Source organism: Gouania willdenowi, chromosome 11 (assembly GCF_900634775.1).
Source record: "Gouania willdenowi chromosome 11, fGouWil2.1, whole genome shotgun sequence".
NCBI lineage: Eukaryota > Metazoa > Chordata > Actinopteri > Blenniiformes > Gobiesocidae > Gouania > Gouania willdenowi.
In genome coordinates this window covers 6,059,595-6,085,314 of record NC_041054.1, presented here as the reverse complement: position 1 = coordinate 6,085,314, position 25,720 = coordinate 6,059,595, and the positions used below count along the sequence as shown (strand labels likewise).

Below are 25,720 nucleotides of genomic sequence, written 5' to 3'. Positions count from 1 at the left end.
CTTTTAAAGTTGTGGACTTTTGGATGAATAAAGTTAAGTTCTCTGTTTAAATTGTAACCTTTGTCTCTTATTTTGAACATTTTGGCAGATTGTTTGGTAGTCCAGAGAGCACAGCTTTGTGAAGTACTCACACTGTTTTAAGAGTTGTGATTGAAAAAAAGGGAAAGGGAGGGGATTAATGTGGTGTCTGTAACCTGAATGATTAATGATCCATACAACTCTTTTTGGAACATGCAGATCTACTGTAGGTTAAATTTATTTACATTACCTCAGACTTCAACGCAATAAGATTGGTATATATACTGTATATATGTGCAGTTAAGTGTATGTAAAGCTTTTTTGGCAGTGAATAGTTGGACTTATTGTTTTAATAATGATTCCTATAGCACTATATATTTTTGAACACATCTTATGTATGGCAAATTATATACCCAAAAACTGGGTTTTATATAACCTTTTTAAATTTTTTTCAATAGTAAAGTTAAAATGTGTAAGGTGATTTCATTTTTGGCCAAAACCATACAAAAAGTTATCTTTTCTAGGTATTTTTTGTTTGTCATTGCAAACCCAGACACATTTTAATGACAGGTCATAAAGCTATCCCTTTTGGATACGAAATAATAAGAGTTACTCATTTTATTCAGTAAAATATGAACTTTTTTTTTTTTAACTAAAGATAATTAAATCTAAATGAGAGCCAAACTCTCTGTAGCACAATGAGATAATGTATCTTTCTTAGCTTTTTCCTGTTCAGTTGTGGCTCTGCAACTATGAGACAATCACAACTAATTGGCAAAGAGAGAAAAAAAAGCATCAACGCACCAGTTACCACAGTTAAATTATTCTCCAAAACACAACATTATTGCATCAACAAACAAGAACATCATGAAATCAATTGTTTACATAATACACAAAGCACATGATTATTCTGCCTGGTTTTTCGTTGGTTGCGTTTGATTTAAAGTGTTATTACCTCCGCCAAGCGCAGAGCGGAAAGTTATGTTTTACCCTGCGTTCATCTGTCTGTCTGTCTGATTGTTAGCAAGCTAACTTGAAAAGTTATGAACGGATTTGGATTAAATTTTGAGGAAATGTTGATTAGGGGACACGGAAAAGGTGATTACACTTTGGGGATGTTCTGGATTACCAAAAATGAGAAAATACCACTCGTGGGAATCACAATATGGGTGGATGTGCCAGCTCCTTCAAGTGCGTTGGCTTATGGGTGATGTAGTAGTGGTAGGGAAGTGCGTGCTGTACTCTTTAAATCACAATATGGGTGGAAATGAGCTACTTGGCGGAGGTCTGCGCTCTCTGAGTGCTCTCGTTTTTGAATAAAATACACAACGTAACGACAGCACTGTCAGCTCTTTTTGCCTTGCTGTCTGTCACTGAATCTGAGGTCACGGAGCTGGCCTCTGGCTGCCTGACAGATGGGGACGGACCCTCTGCGTGTGTGGCATGACTGCCAGATATCAGTCTATACTGTCACACACAACTGACTCATCATAAATACAGACCCTTGAACTTTTGATCTTTAGTTTGTTGTTTGTTCCAGTTTTGTTTTTACCTTAGAAATTGGATCTGACCTCTAAATTCTCAGATGTAAATCCAGACAAGACCTTCCCTCACCAACTGACTGTGATTTGCGGAACTTGCAGCTCACGTCTTAATGACAGATACCACAGCAATCTGATTTAATAGAAAAATACATTTTTTAGTCTTTTTTCTAAAAAGAAAAAAATAAGACCTAAAAGTGGAGCTTAGAGGTGTGCACACACACCGTCTGATCCCTCGTCTTCCCAATGGCTGATGGCCAACCGGCACAGGCCTTCCAGGTACATTGGATTAGTAACGAGTGCCCTGTTACGTGTCCATCTCCTAACATCACATTCCAGAGAAACTGTGATAATCCATGAGTTGCACTTACGAACATGGGATGCACTGTAGGCGCCACTAGAACCCTAATGTAAAAACAAATCATGTAAGAAAGACTGAAGTTTCAAATTTCTGTTTAAAAGACTGAGAAATATAACAATTAATTTAAAATATCTAATAATACAAGGTCAATTATTAATTGGATTAGAGATCGTTTGACACACACTTTAAAATTTCTATATTCACTATCAAATGGCCTTTTTTGAAAAAGGACATGAGTGTCAATGCTAGTTGTTGGTCCAACTACTGAGCAAATACATTGTCAAACTAGATGAACTGCCTTTCCTGAAGAAAATGCAAGTGAAGATGAAATTAAGCCAGGAACAATAAGTAAAGCATGAACGAACCATAAACGTACCACGAATAAAGCAAGAACGAACCATAAACAAAACATTATTGGGCCATGAAACACAAATGAACCACAAATGAACCATGTAGAATAGATCAAGTGAGGATGCATAAGCTGGAATGAAGCCAGAAATTAACCATAAACGAACCACGCAAGAATTAAGGCTCAAACATACGGTACTCAAGATGAACATCGACCCGCATTAAATGTAATACCCACCTGCATTTCACCTGCCTGGTGAAACAGAGCAGGAGAGATGGAGACGAGCTACGAAAGTACTGAGATTAAAACACGTCCTAGAATAAAAGGCAACAAAGACAATATTGTATGAAACGTAGGGTTTTACTGGAAACTACTACATGGTGGTGCCCGCACAGAGTATGCTCCGCCTACGTTCTACCAGAGTATGTTTGAGAATTATTAAATAAAGCATGAATGAACCATAAAGGAACCAACGAACTATAAACAAAACAATAATGAACCATGAACAAACCACAAAACAACCAAGATTGAAGATTGATGCGTTAATGAACCATGAACGAATCAAGAAAGAACCATATATAATAGATTAATTGCATTTTAAGAAGAAAATGCAAGTGAGGATGCGCAAGCTGAAATGAAGCCTTAAGAACCACGAATAAAGCATGAACAAAATATAAATGAACTACAAACGAACCAAGATTGAAGTTTGATGGAACCAGGAAAGAACCATGTATAATAGAGGATACGCAAACCAAAAGCACCACAAAGGACAAATTTTGCTACTTTGTTAAATTTGACTACATATTCTAAATGAAGTTATTGAATGGACAGCACATGGTCTAAATATGAACACCCCATTAGGTGTTTCTGTTTGACACAGATTTATTAAAGCTTGCTGTATCATAAGGGCAGTGGCAGCAGCGCACTCTTTATTTTTCATTTAAAGTCTTGAGAAACCCTAAACCTAGAAACATTTTTGCACTCCATTACTAGTAACTGTCTGAAAACCAGGTAATTCTTTTGGCTGGTGTCACCATTCTATTCAGACACAACTGTGTGTTTCTGTGGATGATGCATTCAGTGCACCACTTCTACTATCTATCAAAGAGCCTGTTTCTGTCCCTATGATGCAGACATGCTGCTGCCAGCATGGGGCTTTGGTCTTTTCTATAATAAGTGTTCTAAGCAGAAAAGTTGATGATGGATTTATACACGAGTTGTATAGTAAAATAACTTTAATAGTAATGATAAAACTGTAGAGTATTACCTTGACAACTATGCACAAAACTCACAGTTAACAGACAATAGAAGAGCAGCCTTTCATTTCATTTCCATTTCTATTGCTTTCTGAGTGCAGTTACATTTGGCTTTGCATCAGCATGGCAGTGGACACTGGCCCCCTCGTCTGACTCACTCATCATCCAAAGCGTTTCAGCTCTGAGTGAATCATAATGAGAGCCACTCTTTGCTGCCTTGGCGCTGGAAATAGGCTCACTTCTCTTCTTAGTATTTCTCTGGGGACAATGTCTGGGATCGGCTCTTCAAACAAACCCCTTCATTCTGAGACAAACATGTTCCAAAAAAGAAAAAGGGCTGAAAGGGTTGGGATTCAACAAAGCTATGTCGCACAAGGAGATTCATAGTTTCTTACACAATAAATAACGTAAAATATAAATGAAATTTACATGCTATTCTGTTTCTGTGAAAGCAACATTACATGAAACATTTATTTGCAGTAATCGAGTGTGTTTTAAACAAATCTTAAGTCTTTCTCTAAGTTTTATAATAAACTAACGATCATTGACAGCAGATACTTTAAGTCTGATGGCTTGATGAGAAACTTTAGTACATTAACTTCTTTAAAATGAAGCCAAGATATTTATAATGTTATCATTTATATCTTTATTGTAATTCATCAATGTTATGTATTTTTCAGTTGACGTTTATGTAGGGATGTAACGATTAATCGTAAGGCAGTTAAAAATCGATTCATAGGTATCACGGTCGATATCGATTTTCTGAAAATTGAATCGCAGTACTTTTTTTAACCAGCAGAGGGCGCTATCCACAAGTGTAGGCGGCAGGCGGAGTCTGCTAATACTTTCTTTCTGGCCGCCTTCAACTCTTAAATATGTTAATAAATGATTCACTAGCCCTTTAGCACCGAAAGAATATCTGTAATATTACTTGAATATCTGTAAAAGTCACGTTTTTCTATTAGCTCTGTCTGCTAGCATAGCTTCTCTTCTTCACTGCAAGATATCTGCATGCCAACCGACCACTGTGTTACCAGCGCCCTCTGCTGGTCCAAACAAATATGACGTAAATCAGTGCAATAACGTTTTTTTTTTTTTTTTAAAAGTCCAATTGTTAAGGCACAAAATACATTTTCAATTGCACTTTTAAAAGAAAAAGAACTATTATGCAGTTTTGCATTGTTTATTATAGAACCAGAATTTAAATTAATAGGCTTCATTTTCATTTGTATTATTCTTTTATTTATTTCATTCAAGATTTATTTTTAGTTAAATTCCATTTTTTTGAATAGTTTATCAAAAAATTCTTTTGACAATGAAAAATAAAAGGAAAATAGTACAGTATTTTCTAGTTTTTTTCCCAAAAAAAAATTTGTCTACAGTCCCATTTTGTAAAATAAATCATGAGAGAATCGTATCGTGAACCCAGTATCGTGAATCGAATCGTATCGGGAGTTGAGTGAATCGTTACATCTCTACGTTTATGCCAGGATATCCATTTTAGGGCTGTAAATCATTACCAACTTAAATTTGTTCCAATAAAAAAAAAAAAAGTGCACAGTAGATTGGTTTCAAATTGTTACACAAAGCACAAAAGTGTAAAAGAGATTTATTTTTGTCCAAATATCACACTGTATGTTAAACTTAAGCCTATTCAGAGGATCTACAGCCTTGGCTAAACAGCGCTTGCTCTAATTCCACTGCCCAACCCTTCCAATGGGATTTCTTAACCTTGTGTAAATGTGCCAGTGACCAGTTCTGCAAGTCTTCTCCTTCAAGGCCTGTTTAGGTCTCCTAAGACAGTGATGAACATCTTTACGTGTCTTACTTATATCTGCTACAGCAGAGAAAGAAAAGTATGCAAGGAATGCATAATAAGCAAACAATGAGGTCACTCAACTGAATAACAATTAAAATCATATTTTACTGTAATTGGATGTTTAGAATTGATCGTATGCACAACAACTGAACTGACGTTAATTCAAGGAGAATGAAGGTTTGTCTAAACTATATAAATGGTAAGCAAAGATGCATTTTTCACTTTTTTTATTATACTTGGTTGACTTGGGATATTAAATTAGAGATTGCATGAAACTTCAGAGGAATAATGAAGTAAATGGTTAAAAGAGGAGAGTTTGTTTGGGATTAGAAGGCAATCTGGATTAGTGGAGAGGATCTGGGTCTCAGGCTGCAGCTACAGTCAGCATGAGATGACACATGCAAAAAAATGCCAAGTCAGGCTGAATGCTTTGACAACGAATGTGGGCACGCTAGTAGTCTCTTTCTATGTTTTAAATTATCCCCATCAGCACCTGCCAGACTTGACTTTTGCAAACTGTGCCTCTGTGTAAAGCAAAATCGCATGAATCTAAAAACTCGCTAAAAGTTCCTAAAATCCAAACTGCACACAAACTACGCTTTGTTGAATGATTTAACACCGATGTAACCAGGGGTGAACTAGGACAATAATTCAGCCTTGCCGTTTTCTGTCCAGCCACTACATTATCAGTGGACACCACATAGAAGCTGTTAAATCAGTGATGCTCAACATGTGGGTCTGTATATAAATTAAACTATCATTCCCCAGAAAACCATAAAAAGGGGACACTTTTTAACCCCTTTTTACCTTTGTCTCATTTTTGCCACTTTTCAAAAAGTTCTGACACTTTGTTCAGACTTTAGATACCTTTTGCCAATAAATACCCCTTTTTTTTTCAATTTTTGCAAGACATTTTTGACACTTGTCCAGATTTTGTCCCTTCTTTCTTTTTTTTTGGGCACTTTTTATCCAAATAAGCTAACTCTTGCCCAATAAATACCACTTGTTTCCTTTTTATCCTACATTTTGCCTCTTATTGTTCCACGTTTGCCCTCTTTCATTATTGTTTGCCACATTTTGCCCTTTTTTACTTTTGTTTGCCACATTTGAGCTATCCTTTGCCATTACATACCACCTGGTTCCTCTTTATTAGCCCATTTTTTGGCCACTCTTGACTGCTTCTGGCCCATTTTAGTAAATCTAGTATACACTCATTTTTGGACCGGACTGGCCCACTTCGGGTCCACCAAATGATGTAACTGTGAAACAAATCAATGCTATTCTTCGCCAATCAGCCGGCTCATATAATAAGCAAACTAATAACACATGAGGATGAACTCCATTACAGCTCACTCTCCACACTGCACTAATTACAGCTTTTACAAAAGAGCAGCAGTAATGCACTTTTAAGTGTAATGATAGTTTACCTAATTAGGCCAATTACACACACGCATACACATGCACGCACAGTTTCACCTTGGTAGGAAAACTGTCATTCAGTAATTAGTAGTGGTGATGAAACCGTCTATTAGCATTTTTCTGACAAGCCATCACAGGGCCACAGTGGACTGACCTGTGAGCTAACACACAGCCAAGCTTTGCTAACAGCGTTTAAAAATGGGAGTATCTTCATGACTTGTCAGCCTTACAGCACACTGTATTACATTAGCAGTTATGCATTTTATTCCCACAATAAAGGAGAGGCCAGTACAATATTTTACTATTATCTCGTCCTGTAATGATGGCCTTATAGCTCCGTGGTGTAGTGTTAATGAGTGGGCAGGAGCAATCCAACCAGCACAGCTAATAGGCCTGGTCACACAGTTAACAAGATGTGAATAAATATGTTGAGGGCCCCACAGCAGATAATGGAGGTGTTTGCTCTTGTTATCACCCAGCTGGTGGGGTGCCATAATGAGGCCTCTTTGAACTAAGCACCCAATTAGCCAATTATGCTAGCTATTCGGACTTCATCGCATTCAAATCTGCACGTTATACCTGTCCTCAGACACAATCTGAACCTGTGCTTCTTCTCACAGCCAGATGTGTGAAAAAATAATCAGAATCCTGAGACGGAGATCATTATCAACCAATCCAACTTCTACACCCAGCAGTGAAGCGCCTGAATGGTTCTTCAGCCTTTAGCAGGAAAAACACAGAGTCAGACTAATGCAGGCAAACTGACAGACACATTCAAACCAGTATTAGTGAAATCACAGCTTGAGATCCAAACAGAAAATGGCTTTAATGAAAAGCAATAGGACTGGGATGATTTACTTTTGTCCCTTTTCAAATTTATCATGATAAATTAAGGTGCCGTGCCGCTTCCATATATTTGGGATTCTGATTTATTGCGACTCTACAAGTATTGCCATTCAATAGTGATGATTATTGCAATTTTCTTATCCAACAACAAAAGTTGAATCATACAACAATACATGAGTCACGACTCACAGCTCCAAAAAACAATGCATATTACAAGTAATTTCACAAAAATCATCACGTACAGTGAATCAAACTTTTCCTGAACATTAAGCAGCAGACACTACATTAATGTGAGTAGTACATTCGGGCAAAAACTGAAAGCATAATTGAATAGCCTGGTTTTGGACAGTAGGAGACTACTACAGTGCCATGTGAAAACACTTCAAGAGAACATGCAAACAACCCCTACTGCTAGCAAAAAAAAATAGTGGTGGTGAAAAAATGTCAATAATCAATTAATCCCAATTTTAGTATTGATGATTGGGAATCCATTCTTAAAATTCCAAAGATTGATCGTTTTCAGTTTTCAAACTGTAACAAGCCCAGCGGATCCTCCTAATTTGGATATTGTACACTAAACAATACTGAAGATGCTGTGAGGTTTTACTCAAAAGAGAAGTCAGGAATAATCGAAAATTGAAAAGATAATCATTGCTAATCAGATCAAAAATGTAATTATCGGAATGAAATCAAATCAGGTAATTGGGCTGATGAACCACCCCTAAACAAAACAGTTAACGCTGAGGAATTAGTTCATATTACGATGTTTTGCTAATGTCTGAGCGGCGCTTGCTTTCCTTATTTCTCCCATGCACTGCTGTATAATTAATTCATTACTTAAATTATGAAAAAGGAAACAGAAGTTACCTTACAAATTCCTATTGAAAGCAAAAATAGTATGGGATATCTCAGATTCGCCTCATTTTATTTACTCAACAAAGTAAAAACAGAAATTGGAAATTGGTCCTATCAGGATTTCCTCCAGTAAGACATATCACTGGTGTGGAATGAATTCATTGAAATGATTATTTTCTTTATTTTTTCTATTTTTTTCATGCTGAGTACAATATAAATAGCAAACATCTGTCTGTTAAAGTACATCTAACACTCAAGGACATCAATGTGCAAGAAAAAACACATTCAATGATTTAAAGACAGCTGTAGCAGTTCAGTTTACACCTCACCTTTGCATGATGTACTGTGATTTCACATGAGGCGACGAGGCACCAAAAACTAAATCCAGATGGTGCAGACCAACTACGGTACCTACCTATTGTGGTAAACAAGACTATAGTTGTCAGTGCTTGTAAATATTTACACTTACAATTCATCCAGAGTGACAGTTAAGGACAAAAAACAACAATTATCGATATATAAATTATATACAGTATACCCAGGGGCTTGTTCCTGTGAGTATACAAACCACGACACCCTAAAAACTTATTTAGGTCTTTTATACAATGAATACAAAAAGGGATCCAATCTGCTTTAGCCTTTGCATGGCTGTATACACATTATAAAAAAGTGAACAGTTTACAATATTTAAGCAGTAATGTGCAGATTAGCCTCTTGAATATAATAAGCCTACAATCCAAGCTTTATCTAAACAAAAAGGACATTTTTGATGCAGAAAGCTTGATTACAAACAATCTCATGATGTTTCCAAGTGGAAACAGACTTTTTAAAAGCAAATATTTGTGCTGATGTGTCACAACTGAATAGAAAAGCATGGGTCAGTGCATACAGAATAAAGATCCTCCTTCGGAAAGTTGACATATTGAAGATGGTATGAGCTTTAAGCACAAATCATGCTGGACTTCTATTTAGAGTAGCCATTAGGGGCATTTTGTGTAACTGGAGTGAAGCTACACACTGATTAGTCCAGCTGTATATTCACTGGAGATGCTAACAACACAATGGAATGATGTAGTTCTAACAATCCCTAGAGATGGTTCAGGGCATGATGTGATTACAAAGAACACAAACTTAAAACCCTAATGCATCACAATTCTATGTAAAGAACATAACATGCAGACATAATTTTAAAAAAGCTAGTTTGTTTTGTTTTAACCGATGTTCCAACACACTCATTTTCAGGCTTTATCCTTTTTTGTGGTAATTGTGAGAGAATAAATCAAAACTTAACTTATTTCACAGTGTTCATACAAAATAAAAATGGTGCTCATAGGGCCACATTTTGTCCGTTAATGTGTAATTTAAGTCTTGTAACCATTTTCTTTTCTTTTTTTTTTTTTTCTTTTTTTTTTTTAAATGGAGGAATTTTTAAAAAGAGTTGATTAAGAAAATCTACTGATGGTAGATTTGTGTTTATTATTCAATCAAAAAAAGGTGTATTAATCCCAAAAAAAATCATTAAAATAAAAAAAAACTACTTTTCAATGAAAGAATAGTGTTTATCTGCAATTTTTTTTGGGTGTCAAATATTTGTTTGTATTCGAACACATTTTTAATAATAGTTTTTCAAAAGTGTTTTCAATTGAAGTAATTTTCTTTAATTGAATATTAAAGGTATAAATAAATCTATATATAACTGCCAATCGATTCTTAAAAAAGTCAGTGTCAAATAACTGAATAATACAAACTTATGGATGGCTATAAATATGCACATACATTAAGAAAAATCAGCAGTTGACTATAATTCTTAGCTTGAGCAAAAGTTTCCATAAACTAGATGTTTTACCAACTTTTTGTACACCTGTATCATTGCAGTAAAATGACATTAGAGCCTTGTATCTTAAATCTGTTTTAAACCACATTCTTATAATATGTACAAAAGTTCTGGAAAACTCAACACTAAAAATGCGCACATACACACACAAAAAGTGTAATACAATATCATAAAATATTTCTCCATTTTCATCACAGACATGTTTGTTTCTTTGGCTTAACATTTGTATATATGATAGCTACATGATGATGAGCCAACGATGGGGAATGACAATAATAACCTAATTTTCAACACATTATTCAGTGCCTGAATCTGAGTTTCCCCAGTGAGAGCCAAGACCAACTACTGCTAATCCAGCTCACTTGGCAACTCTTCCTTGACCTTTCCTGCACTGCCAAGTCATCACAAACAGAGGGTGAGTACTTTGAAGCTTTGACACAAATGACTCCACATGCCCACGCAAACATGCACACACACACAAACGCACACCAGGAGTTAGCAGGCAAACATCCATGACATGTATACTTTGCAGTGAAAGAGAAAATAGTCAGGTATTTCTCCTTGTCCAATGGCTAACCTAAAAATCAAGCCGTGCATCCAATAAACAAATGTTTTTTTTAAAAAAGCACCCGACTCTCTTTTCCGAGCACGTCCTCCACCCTACTACCAGCACAGGTCTGAGACGTTACTTGTTTTGGAAACAGTTGCCATGATTAGCTTTCAGCCAAAAGTCCTCATGCTGCCTTAGTGTGACTAAAGGTCAACCTGGTAGGACGTTGAGTACAGGCAGTGCTGGAGTCACGACTAGTGACTCGTGGGTCATCTGTGTCGATGGGGATTAGGAGCGACTGGTGATCCCATCAAAGCAATGTGTCACCGGCACTGTGTCTTACCCCTGAACCGCACACTCCAGTGAACACTGATCCCCTTAACTGACTCTCAGCAGCCTCAGCAAATAAGGCGAGCTGACAGCGAGGCTATTTTCAGGCAGAAATCATCCTGGTTTGAACACAGTCGTGTGGTTAGATATGGCCTGGGCTACGGCTACTGCTCTCCCCATTAGAGAGAATGAAACTCACAGTCAGGAGCGCTCTTTGCCACTTTGCAGTAACACATCCTAGCAAAAAAAAAAAAAAAGATAAGAGATGAGACTAGATAAATGTGTTGTGGCAGCACTTAATAAGGTCCTTGTGATATGCTAGTAGTGGGTCACTGTCTGGGTGCACATGACTGTCCATGTGTTGTCTGTATTTATAACAACATTTAGTTTGAAACAGTTATTGATTGTATCTAGATAAAAAAACATTTGATCTGTGTTCTATGAAGAAGATTAATTAAATGAGGAACAAGGGCCACAAACTCTCTACAGTAGTTATATATATATATATATATATATATATATATATGGGGATGCAACAGTACAGTTTTCCCACTGTTCGGTATGCATCACGGTTTTTGGGCCACGGTAATGGTATGTTACGCAATCACAATATTGAGGGAAAAAAAAAAATTACAATTAGATTATTTTCCAAAATAGTTCAGTCCTAATAAATATTTATATACACACATACATATATATGTATATACTGTATACACACACAACACAACACATCAATTCATACATGCATATATGCAGACACACACATACATAAATGCACACTAGTGATGCGGGGCGGGTGAAGAAATTATCAATTAATTTCATTATGGGCTGGGGCGGGTAATTTTTTGAACTGAAAGTATAGGTATCCGCTATTTTACAACTGTCTGTGAGCGCTGATTGGCTGTGCGGCGCACGCTGCACAGCCAATCAGCGCTGGCTCAGACTCACAGCTCACATCATGCGGCATTTACATTTTTCTTTACACAAACTGAACTCTACGTTAAATGTAAAGCGTGACGCCATTGGGTTGGGTTGGGTTCTGAAAATAAAGGCAGCAGCTCGGGGCGGGCGGTGTGAGTAAGATTTTGCCGTACATGCGGGGCCCGAAGGGTTGGAAAAATCCTGGCCCGCGCATCACTAAAGCACGCTCACAGCATCCACGCCCCAGCCTGTACATGCAGCTCCAGTCTGACACATATGCAGGAGGATCCACGCCAGCTCCGTCACTGAGCCTGAACAATGTGCTGCTCTCATGTCTCTGCTCCTGAGGGGATCACAAAGCATGCGCGGCTGCACAAAGTTTTGAAAAAGTTTTGTGATGGGGAAATGTACCAAAAATACCGTTGTTTGCCGATATGCATTGGACTGAACAGGGCGTATTGAACAGTTTGGTAAAATACGGAACATTGTTGCATTCCTAATATATACAGTATATCATTAAATAAATCAGTGTGTAATTTACAGCAGAATGTCTTTGCAATAAAAGATTAAAAGAAGTTGAGTTTCCAAAATTGTAATATATAACCCACCAACCACCGTCAGTATTTATAGCACATTAAAGCGCATTCCTGTGGATAGATTCCTAATGTTTAAAAGGGGCACCCATTGAGAGCAAAGGGCTTTCCTAATCATCATCTGTCCTTAATACATGAGATCATGGGCTAAGCCTGTAGCTCTGTTTTCTAACCAGAAGCTTAAGAAGTTACCTTATGCTTTGAGGACTTAAGATATCCGCAGATAAACCCACCTAACGAGGAGAGTCATGAAGTCATGAGGGTGCAAATGTCAAGGTGGAAAGAACGCAACCCATCACATACAGTATATGGACTTTAGATGATCAATCCAAAGCTAAAAAAATAAAACGTTGTTACTAATTTGAGTAAAAAACGTCTTTGGAGTCATTTACATAAATCAACGTCAGGACTTCTTTGTATTTTCGCTCCCACAGAAAATCTAGAATCTCCAATTTACCATTTAAAATATTTACCAATTCTGTTCACAGTTAACTTGTTTCGTTTCATGTCCGCATCAGTTTACACATTTACGTTTCATCGGCTTTCCCTAATTAGATCTCATTACAGGCTATTAAACCTCCCGAAATCATTCCAAACATGAGTAATACGATTAATGACTTTAACTGTTGTCGTCAATTTAATATCTTTTCTCAGCAGAAATGTGCAAAAAACAAACATGCTGCAATGGCACAAGATTCTGAGTTCAAGATAACTTCCTGTTGAAGACAAATTGTGTGTAAATTGTGTGTAAATACTAGAAATCCATCGAAATGAAATTCTTGGCCAAAACCAAAGACCTAAAATAAGAAAACCAAGGTCGATTATTAGTACAATTATGGCTTTGAATCAGAACTGGGATAGACGATTATTTTTTAAACGATTAAACAAGTATTTTTGCGATGCATCAATTAATCTAATGATTATTTTTTTCGATTCGATTATGTCCCCATTAATTGACTAAAAGTTATTTATACCTGTTGATTTACATATCTAAAATGAAAAAAAAAACAAAAAAAAAAAAAAAACACAAATTCCTTAACATTGCAATACATATTTATTGCTTTTCAACTCAAAATTCCAAAATAAAGTTCAAGTAACAATAAAAAAGTACAAAATAATGCATTCAGAATCAGAGGTCACGTTCAATAAAAAAATAAGCTGGCAGCCTGTCATGGTGTCCTTCTTGAGACAAAAGAATTTAAGATTTATGTTGTAAACACATAGGCCTAGCTTACTGAAAAAAAGTGCATCTTTTAATTTTTCATTCACATTCACGAAGGAGGGACTTATATACATTAATGTATATGAATGACCACCAGCAGTAGACCATTGCATTTCAAAAGAATCATACATGAACATAGATTTCTCAGAAACTCTGGATATCAGCTTTAAGAATTGTGTGTGTGTGTGTTGCTGCTGCTGCCGCCGCTGATGTCACAGCGGCTGTTTTCTCCTTGTCCCGTTGACGCGCTGCCGTCCGGTCACACCCGGGATAAAGGACGAAGGTTACGTGGAACAGCTACCTTCAACGAACGAGTGCGTACCTTCACTGTATTTATTTATTTTTTCTGAGAAAAAAAAAATGAATATTTTTCAGTCTCATTTCGTAAAATAAATCGTGAGAGAATCGTATCGTGAACCCAGTATCGTGAATCGAATTGTATCGAGAGTTGAGTGAATCAGTACATCCCTACTAGTAAATATGTGCTATTTTCACCAAAACATGCATGGTTTGCAAGTGTGCGTTTCAAGTACATTTTATTGCATAAGGAGCTTCTAAATCGCCTCCCATTCCTATTTGTAAAGAATAGATAGAAGAATATTTTAGTTGAGCTAGCTTTGTGAGTGCTCTTGCAAGAAACTTCTCCATCAGAAACGTTATAATTTTTCACAACAAATAGAAAACATAATTCATGTCTCGTGTTATCGTGGATGACTAAACCAGGTTGCTACATTAGCCAAGAGGGACTTATAACACTGATCAGTTAGCTAAAAATCTATGCAGTAAAGCAAGCAGTGCTAACAATCATGTAATTTAAAGATACATTTATGTTAACAGGGTGAAGTTACATATCATTAGTCAATAAATTGAGCTCTACATATAAAAGTACGATTTTGTAATTGCAAAGAGCATCTACTTTGCAGTCTAATGTGCATACAGGAGCTTTATGTTGTTCCCACGACCAGGTGTACTTCCATATTGATTAGCCTGTGCTTTAGGAAACCTGCAGAGGCTTGAGGCAGACTCCTGGGGTGCTCAGACTGTGCATGCCAGCCCACCTCCTGTACAGATTTATATCCAGAAGAGGGTTGTTGGATCGATGGCACACCGGGATGCTATTAGAAGCGACGCAGTGCAGCCACAACTTCAAAAGCAAAGTGTGGGAGGAGAAATAACACAAAGTAATTATCTCGGTTCCACCGGCTATACTGCTGAGGTAATCTGTGGAGTTGAGGACAAAAGGGGCTGTGAAGGTGGCGTTTGGTATGTCTGTCCATATTTACCTCAACTCAGTGCACCTCAGAGGCTGGTGGCAGAGATTAAAAGATTTTTTTCTTCTTTCCAAGTTCAAAAAGTTGCAGAGATTCTCAAACAACACAACAAACAAGAAGATATAGTTATGAAACCAAAGACCTGAATCAATATTCACTCTTCAAATATAACAACAGTAATTATTTCTCTGACTTTTCCACTCTTTGCCGAAAAGCTCAATCCCTGATGTAAGTGCAAAGAACAAGAAACACAAAGCTGTTTACGAGATAGAAAAACCCATAAAATGGAAAAATAACACACGCAGAAATGAATACGTCCACACGTACCATTGTTATAGAGCTGTGGAGAACAATTAATAAAACTGCACAATCAGCAAAGGTAACTCCTACGTGGAGCCAATCTTTGTGCTGGCTTGTTTTTTTCTGCTTCCAGTACAGTTAATGAGTTAAAGGTCAGTGTGTTCATATGACACCAATTAGCGCAATACTTCAAATCAGCACTGCAGCTCATCTGTTGTGCTGTTTGGTTAATGCAGTGAGATTTCAACAAAGCTAATTGCAGAATAATGAGTGCGCCGACTGAACCAAGGTGAGAGATGAAACTGAACTTAAGCCACGGTGAACTGAGAAGGTCAGGTGGTGCTCTTGGGTTTGGGCACAGGGGTCAAGGGTCAGCCTAGAGCTGGAACTCAGTCTTTAACTGTAGGGTCACCTTTAACACTTTCATGTCAACACTTTGAAAGAAAACTTTGCCAAAGTTGTAATGATGAAACCTAAATAAAACTGAAAAGGTAAACTCTACTGTTTACACATTTTATGATCTGATCTACTCACATCCTGGGCGTGGGTTTGAAAACAGGCTGTCTTAGCTAAACGCTAAACCATAGCTAACAGGCTGGAGTGAATTAGCATTGTTAGCTTTTTAGCTTCTGCTGCCAGTGTCCGAGGAAAATCTTAAACTAATAAGCCTACAGAAAACAAAGAATGAAAAATATCAATAACAAATATATGAACTTTAAAAAAGAGTTTTATATCATTAATATTAGGGGAAAATTATTGGAACAGGATTTTATTCTGACAATCAACAAATGAAGAATATTATATACATCAGTTTAAAAAGCAATACTGGTGTAATTTTGAGCAGTCATTTCTCCAACCTTTACCCTGAGCCGTGTGACACCCTGCATGGTTTTGCATGTTCTCCCTATATTTCTGTGGGTTTTCTCTGGGCACTCCAACAGTCCAAAACCAAGTTTGATTAATTGGATCTTATACATTGATTGTAGGCAGAGAGTGTTTTATTGTAAGAAGTGAAGGCAGAATAAGCTACTACTAAAAACAGCTGGGGACTATAATTCACTTTTTTTTTTAAACTGTACCTGTATTTCATCCAAAAGGTTTTCTCATTCACTACTTAGCCAGTTGTGTTTTCACAGATTGAAAGTTGTGTAAAGACAATGGCAGATGTTGATATTGTGCCTTTGCATGGAAATACCCGAGTACGGTCAAAATGTAATGTTATGCAGAGTGACGTCATATCGCCATATATACAACAAATCAAATAAATAATAAACAAATAAAGAAACTTTTTCGCTTTGGCCCCGTCTTATTCTTCCACACACCACAGGACACAAAATCCCACAATGCAATGTGCAAAACTTTTCAAAAGTTCAAGTCTCATGACCATTTGTCAACAAATCCATTGTTTACAATGGAGTAAAAAATAATTTTCAATCTTCAACATATATTTGTGAGTAAGATCTCCAGCTATTCAAAAGAAATACCTTTGATTTATTCATCTATGAGGCCTACACTGTCATTATGTTATTAAACATGTTGGTTATCATCACCTGTAGCTTTCAAATTAAACCTCTTTCAGTGCGTATTGAGATTGATATATTCCTTTTCTATATTTCTCTAATTAATTTTTTTACTACAACTGACTGAAAACAGACAAACTGAAGGTTAGTCCCTCATACACCCTGAACATCCTCTCTAGGGTTGACCAGATGACCAGTTTCCAACATACTGTATAAAGTCCTGCTTTGCTGCACATGTCAGTTTACTCCATACACTCCTACCCTTGCATATATATTTTGACCAACTCAGGGATTCCAATTTTATATTTATCAGATGACTTCCTTAACCTTTCCACGGCCGCTGACGGAGCTCATCATGACCTTACTGTATATGCCAGAGCAAAGAGCTGAGCCAACAGGTCACACGGTGTCACCTCATTTTTCATGATGTATCACTAATAAACAGCAGGCAGGGTGAGAAGCGAGCACTCTTTAACAAGGACAAGAGCACTGGACCACTTCCTCTGATGACACCTTGATGAATTAACACTCTGAACAATCGATGAATCCACAGCTGGGGGAGCTTCCAGCGTGAAGCCCCATACACTCTGTTGGTTGTTCTGCTAATTAATAACAAACAGGTAAGATTCTGATTTTTGTTTCATACAACTTTAATATGAGGGTTAGGTTTCATGCCAGGGTAGCAGCCTTGTCAATATATTTAACTTAATTAACTGTTATTGTATTTCTATTTGTCGTGTCATTGTTTCATATATGTTACGGTTTCTCTCTTTTATTGTAAAGCACTTTGGCATGCCGCTGGCTGTTCTAATGTGCTTTATAAATAAAGCTGACAGACATTTTTAAACTCTGTTTAAAGTTTTTGTTGATTTCCAATTGTTTTTATTGTATACAGTAGTCCCTCGCTATAACGTGGTTCACCTTTCGCGGCCTCAGTGTTTTGCGGATTTTTTTTTTACAGTGCAATTTTGGAAGCATTTTTTTACAGCGTATGAACGCGCATTGTGTTCTGCATCCTGATTGGCTAATGCTGTGTTTACCCACCAGTGACACATTCAACTCGGTGAGTTTCACTGCCTGCTGAAGTGAGGAGCTGTGCTCCTTTTTCTCCTCTCATAAACATAAACCACCAGTGAAAAAAGCCGGTTAATGCTATGCTAGCTCAGTGCTACAAAGAAAACTTTTACCTGCTACTACCACCTCCTCGCTGATTCTCCTCCACACCAAATCCTTCCTAGTCCGGTCCCGGTTATAAAGGCCGTGTCATACAGCTCCAGGTGGTCACACACAGCTTCTACTCCATGGTTGAATGGGTGAACAGACCAGTGTCCATGTTGACAGCCTGACGTCATCGTCAACAAAGACTGATGGCATTCGGTATCGCTAGCAGTGTGACTGAAGTGCTGTATGTTTGAAAACAAGTTTATGTTTTAAAATCTACAAAGGTTTGAACATTGAGAGTGTTTAAACAAGAGAGGAGTGTTTATGCCTATCTGAGAAAAGTGTATAAAATGTGTGGTGTGGGGTTTTACAGCCTTAAAACATGTAAAATAGTAGTAAAAAATAAAGCTGACTACTTCGTGGATTTTGCCTATTGCGGGTTATTTTTAGAACGTAACCCCAGTGATAAACGAAGGACTACTGTATTGTGTTTTATTGTAACTTACAATATATATGGCTATTGTATATTTAATGTTATGTAACTAGACATGTAACGATTCACTCAACTCCCGATACGATTCAATTCACGATACTGGGTTCACGATACGATTCTCTCACGATTTATTTTACAAAATGGGACTGTAGACAAATGACTGAAAAATATTCCTTGAAAACTAGAAAATACTATACTATTTTCCTTTTATTTTTCATTGTTAAACAAATCCCTTGATAAACTACTCAAAACAATGCAATTTAACTAAAAATAAATCTTGAATGAAATAAGTAAAGAAATAATACAAATGAAGAAGAAGCTTATTAATTTAAATTCTGGTTCTATAGTAAACAATGCAAAACTGCATAATAGTTTTTTTTTTTTTTTTTAAAGTGCAACTGAAAATGTATTTTGTGCCTTAACAATTGGACTTTAAAAAAAAAGGGCACTGGTAACCCAGTGTTCGGTTGGGATGCAGCGATTCTGTGCAGTGAAGAAGAGGTGCTATGCTAGCAGACAGAGCTAATAGAAAAACGTGACTTTTACAGATATTTACGTAATATTACTTATATTCTTTTGGTGCTAAAGGGGTAAGGAATCATTTATGAACATGTTTAAAAGTAGAAGGCGGCCAGAAAGAAAGTAGTAGCAGATTCCGCCCGCCGCCTCAGCATTTGGACAAGACGATAAATATATAGCGCACTCGCCGTTTAAAAAAAGTACTGCGATTCAATTTTCAGAAAATCGATATGAACCGTGATGCCGATGAATCGATTTTTAACTGCCTTACGATTAATCGTTACATCCCTATATGTAACTGCTGCATCTTTAATCATGTAAGCACATGAAATTATTTTGTGCATGAAATGGGCTATACACAGAAATATTCTTTGACTAGCAAGTGTAGCAAAAGGACGGGCATCTTAAATCTTACACAAAATCTTGCGCTATGTAGTTTCGAGTAATTTCGGCGTGACATTCCTTCAAACATCTGATGCATAGAAATATAAAATTCAACAATCGTTGACTTCAATGACCCCGTAAACATGTTCGGCACGATGGGGAGAAGTTTAATAGCCATTAATGAAATCTAATTCAGGAAAGCTAATGAAACAGAAACAAAACGGAACTGAGTAAACTAATGGACTGACAAGGAAATGGGTAAACTTCAACAGAATAGAGGAAAATTTTAAATGGAAAATTGAAGGCTGTCAATTGGACACCTCAATAACAACTTAAATGTTTGTAAAGAAGACACTTCACTCTAAAGTCGAATGGTTTTGTCAAAGCCGATTCAAAGTAAATCACAAGAGATACGATACAGGAGGCAATGCAGTCAAAACTAGCAGTAGCTCCCATTGCAGACAGCAATTCATCATTTTTTACCTAATGAATGTAAATAGATGGATCTCCTCCATCTCATGTATAATGTACACCCATCATAGCTCCGGCAGATGTGCAAAGTAAAGTGTCTACAACTCACTTTTCTTTCTTCAGGCTGTGCTTCTGTCCTTGATTCTAATGGCCCACCCTCCACATCCTTCAGCAGGTCGACCTCTGACTGAGGAGAGTCCAGAAAAAACAGGTCCAGCGGCTGAACACCACATTCAACCTCCATCCTCTCCTCCCAAGTGCCTTAAAAAAAGGAAGAACAAAGAGGAGGAAAATAACACAGATTAAGGCTGTGCTATTAATCCAAATTTGATTACAATTTTGATTATTACACAACAATTACTAGGGTTGTCCTGATCCGATTTTGATATCGATATCGGTCCGATATCAGTCAGAAAATGAATATAGGATTTTATCGGACTGCATCTCAAATCTCCGACATAAGCGCTACGATAACTTTTTGTTCCCACCATATACTGACAGTAAAAAATAACTGAAATGAACTTGAATTGTTTGAGTAACATCACTTGATCAAGCCTTTTCTAACATTCCACACTAAAAAATAAGTAATATAAGTATGTATGATTCGTGCTGATATCACATCAAATCAATATCGACCAATACGCAAGGATGAAATATCAGTATCGTATCGAAAGTGAAAAAGTTGTATCAGGACATCCTTAACGCCTACAAAACTAAACCGAGAAAAAGATTCTTTACTATATATATATATATTGTTTTTATAATTATTACACGTGTTTTATTTGCTATATTAAAAAAACCTTTATTATTTAAGTGCTACGGTTCTGTGGCAATTTTAAAGTGTCCGTAGCAGTTCAGTTGCTGTGCACTGCATTTATTTACAAATTTGCATTTAAATAAGTTGGGGTTTTTTTAATTGCAAAATTGAACATACCTGATTTTAGTGTTTGAAGAATTTTATTGATGTTTAAAGAAAGCATTTTACATTGTTTTGAACAAAAAGGAAACACAAATAATTGTTTCAATAAATCGTGATTTTAATTATTATATATATATATATATAAATCAAGCAGCCCTAACACAAAGTTTTTAAATTGAAACAGGTGAAATACAAATTTTTTAAAAAGCCTAAAAAAATGCTAACATTTACTGTTAAAAAAATCCTATGATGTAATGTAGTGCAACACATCAACAATTACAATTATGTCAAAAATATTTCCAAAAAGTGGGGTCACTTTAAATGAAAGAAAAGGGGGTATGTAAGTTGCTTATTTATTTACTACAATGTGTAATGGGACAGTAAAAAGTTGAACACAGCCTCCATTAAGAACAAATTGAAACAGGTGTGAATCATTTCACAAGGATTTATTACTTCAATGTGTTCAATCTAATTACCTAAACTATCATTTCTTATTCTATAATATAGTATTTATGGTTAGGCAAAATTGTGTACAACATGGGTAAGTTGGTGTATCATTACATACCATTTATCCTAGCTAGGCATAATATTTGTGATTGTGAATTTGTGTGAAGGGCTAAGTCATTTGTTTTCCTACAGTATATGAACGCCACATGAACCAGTCTCCTCGTGATTATATTGAACACACCTGTTGGACCACTTCCTTTAAGGTATGGCGCAACTTTTTTGTAATTGCACATAAATCCGTCTTGAAAACCACATTGTCAGTAATGTTGTGTGAAATTACATCTTATCACAACGTATTAACGGTGAGGTTTTACTTTAATTGTAAACAAATGTGTGTTCAATTAAGATTTAATTCAAACGAGCCTCAATAAATGGCACTAAATGTCGTCTTGTAAACACGAGAATAATGAGCGCGGTGTCCTTATGTAATAGTTTCAGCTGTTCTACAGAGTGTCTAGTAATAAGTGAATTACCTCTTTTAGTTGATGTGTCTTTGCAGTGTTTCAGGAGGAAGAGTCGTTAACGGAGCGGCCGTTACGTGCCGGTGATGCCCCGTGGAAGGCTGCGTGACACCGGGAGGCGAACCCTGCATTTACGTGCACTTGTTTTTTTTTTTCTTTTTTTTAGAAGAAGAAGAAGAATTAAAGGGGAAACAAAGCCCTGAGGTTGGGGGTGTCCATCAGGACCCCGCACACCACCCACTGCTGTCCGTTCAGGAGACAGAAGAGGAGCTTGACCAGCAACCTGTCACTACTGGTCTGACCCTATGGTGCATTCAGGTACAACTGGGAATACTCACAACACACACGTCACAAGTTTATACGCACGTAAACTAGCATGAACAAGTCAATATAAGCTATTTAAGGGCGTTTTTTACACGTTTACTAAATATTATAAAAGATAGAAAGTTTTCAAAAGACGCTAACAACCAGTGACTTAAAGTTCCGTCAGTTTTATTTTAGCTCATTTATTTTTAGCTACCTCGCTAACCTTTTTATTTGAACCCTTACCCAGGAAATACACAAAAAAAAATTATTTTTTTGGTATAATGTATTTTTAAAGGTGGAATTTAAATATGTTAAAACGAAAAAAAAATGTATATGTCAAAAGTGGGATTCAAACCCATGGCAGCGGAAGGAAGAATCCTTGATTCTTGACAACTCGGCCATCATGACACGGTGATAACACAGGCACTTTATGCTTATGTAGAAAAGGTCCGGCAACGTCATCTTTCGTACAGATAGACTGACGATATATAGATACACATTACGTACTAGGAGACACTTCCTGAAGTTTTTGTTTCAAATTAACCATTTTTTAATGTTTATTTTCACTGAAACATTGGGACAAATGTTTTTAAATGTGTATGGTCAGTGGTATGTTATATATAATATGATATATATATATATATATACTTTTTTTTTCAGTGGATTTTCCATCAAATTTAATACATATGAAAACAATTGCATAAATTAGGAGAAATAAAGTGTTGAAACCTCAACATTTGCTACCTTTAGTATGTTAAGGTTTCATTTATCCAGACAACTGTTTTTCAGGAAATGTACTTTAATCTCCTGATATGTTTTGACTGTCAATTGCCAGTCTTCTTCAGAGGTGTCCGCTGATCGTTTTGATGTGAAAAACAGTAGTCTGAATGAATGAAACCTTAACATTATTCAAAAACAACACAAAAGGAACTTGCTGGAATTATTTCCTACCTATTTAAGTTACTGTTAAGTGTTAACCTTTTTTATTGTTTTACTTTAAAATGTAGTATTTAGGAAGTAGTTTTCCAGACTAAACAGTACCTATGAAGAAGCTCTGTTTCAGAAAAGTTATAGATCCTTGGTCTGAACTCTAAATAACCAAATGTTTTTTTTTGTATATTTTGCTTTAATTTTTGTTGTCATTTTCTATATTTCCCTGTCATTTGGGTAAGAGTTCCTTTCATCAGAGCCATTAAAATTAAACAATATATTTGCAGAAAGGTTTTATACAATGAGATACATGATAAGATAAACATACAATAATTTTTAATACTATGATTTTTTTTTTTTTTTTAGTGTTATGTTACAGCTACTGTATGAAATGGTTAGATTTAGTACTAAAGCCATGGTTGCGGCTACATTATTGGCTAACACGTTACTTGAAGTTTTAGACATAAAGCTGACATTGCACTGTCATTATTATGGCATGACACCGAGCGTGAATAAGGTGTAATGAAGGCTGTCATTAAGTGTCGTTCGTTTCCCTAACCCGAACCTTAAACCTTAACCCCACTAGATCCTCCACCTAACCCAAAATGCCAACATAGCTCCAAAGGTGTCATAATTTAATGAACGACAATGATTGACAGCGTAATATGTATATTTGTTTGTGTTTTCAGTGTAATTTTGTGTATTTTTGTTGTCCTGTTGTGTATTTTTATGTAATGTTTTGCAATTTTGTGTTTATTTTGGGGGCCACACAAAATCAGACAGAGGGCTGTATGTGGGCCTCGGGCTGTCAGTTGCACATCTCACTCGTGCAGTTTGCTTGTCCCTTTCACAGTAACTTTTATTTTCTATCAAATCAATTCAAATTTGCATGGTTTTAAAGAAGTTATTATAATTGAGTAGTACACCAAAAAGCTGATGTCTCGATGATGGCTTAAGTTACCTATGGTACTTGAAGGCAGCAAAAGCTCTGCTATCTGCTTCCCAGTTGGAGTGAGGTAAACCCAGGCAGCCACATCTACAAACAAAAAACAAATAAATGAATAAATCTGTTATAGCTGCAGTTAATCAGTGTTTTTTTTTATTTTTTATACATGTGGCTAGATATTGGTAATGTTGAATCAATATTTTTTTTTTAAATGTTTCCTTATTTTCACTGCGTTCTTGTTTGAAGTAGGTTGCCACTAACTCTATCATTTTAACTAGTATTGTTTGCCCACTGTGTGCTTGTATCGTCTTTCTTTTTCTTTCTTTCTTTGTAATTGCTGCTGACAACCACTGTGTGGCGCTACAAACTCATTAAAGAAACAGGAAAACCTAAGCAAAGGCATGCAATGCATGTTATTTCAGGATTTTGAAAGGCATGAGAATTACTGAACAAGCCACACTTTTACAGGGCTGAAGAGCTGCACCTACAAACTGATGCTCAGGTTGTACACCTGCTTCTCTTCTATATAAGAAGAAAGGAGCATGAGATTGCATAGTATGTGTTGGATTGAGGAAACCTTGGTATAGCAGTGTGTGCCATTGTGTGCATAATTTATAATCTTGGAGAGTCTTTCCGTGGCCTTATTTTATTGTTGTTTACCCTATAGATGAGGGCTTTCCCATCTGCTGCTATGATCTCTAACATGAGTGAGGCATCATGGGGGTGTTGGCCCACGGTGGTGTCTTCGATACATCCCTGTCTGTCACAGCTCAGGAGCCAAACTGCTGCACAGGCCTAGCCAAGCAGAAGGGACTTCACCCAAACCAGACAGACCATCGTCTGTTCCTACAGAGCTGCAGATGCCAGAGCAGGCAGGCGGGCAGGTGGAAGGAGCACCAAACCGGGCCCTTCAGCCACATCCAGGCAGGCAATGTGTCCCTCACGCATACGCTAACAGGGACACACATTCAGGCATGTCAGTGGCCCCAGCCGGCACAAGCAGATGTTTTCTGGGTATTGTTGTTTCGCCTCTCTGGTAATTGTTTTCCTTCAGGGCCGGCCAGTGGGTTGAGGTGCCAGGTTGTGTTGTGGGAAGGAGTTATGGGGAGATTGAGGACACCGTGTGTTCAGTCAGTGAGTGGATATGAAGGGGCATTGGGCTCCATTTCATTACATAAAATCCTAGTGTAGGCTTCAGAAATCAATCAATAGACGATAATTTGCTCGAAAAAATCTAATAAAATTATACATAAAAGATTAAAAATTGCCTCTTGAAAGTTTGTTTTCAGCTCCACCGTAGACTTTGAGCAGGATTCAGGTCTTTCTGCATAAACCCTACAACCATTGTTTTACCACAACTTTCAGTCGTGAAAACACCTGAAATGTGTTGGGAAGTCACTTTGGCAGAGTTTTTGAAGACAAAGACAAGAAGTCATGGTAAGAATGAAGTAAAAACACGTCTATCTATTCATTCATGGGACTTCACATCCCAGAATGCAATTTCCGAAATGCTTGCGATGAAGAGCAGAACAAACTTTTGAGCTGCAGTTTCAACTTTTTTTTTTTTTTTTTTTTTTTTTTTTGAGCAAGTTATCTGCAATTTATTGATCTATGAGCC

At 36.8% G+C, this 25,720-nt stretch overlaps 2 protein-coding genes across 3 annotated transcripts in view; one reads left to right on the top strand and one right to left on the bottom strand.

Annotated features, from left to right (window-relative positions):
- The window catches only part of rbms3 (RNA binding motif, single stranded interacting protein), a 365,750-nt gene extending 343,548 nt beyond the window's left edge, over positions 1–22,202 (bottom strand). For both annotated transcript variants that reach the window (XM_028460582.1, XM_028460581.1), the window contains exons 1-2: positions 21,933–22,202; positions 20,143–20,294 (exon numbers count right to left, since the gene is read on the bottom strand). In XM_028460582.1, coding sequence (XP_028316383.1) covers positions 20,143–20,277 — 135 coding nt within the window. In that variant the 5' untranslated portion in view covers positions 20,278–20,294; positions 21,933–22,202. The remainder of the gene's footprint in view (positions 1–20,142; positions 20,295–21,932) is intronic.
- eomesa (eomesodermin homolog a) overlaps positions 21,621–25,720 on the top strand; it is an 85,477-nt gene continuing 81,377 nt past the window's right edge. The window contains 2 exon segments of the mRNA XM_028460580.1: positions 21,621–21,662; positions 22,087–22,238. The gene's annotated coding sequence lies outside the window, so the exon portion shown is untranslated.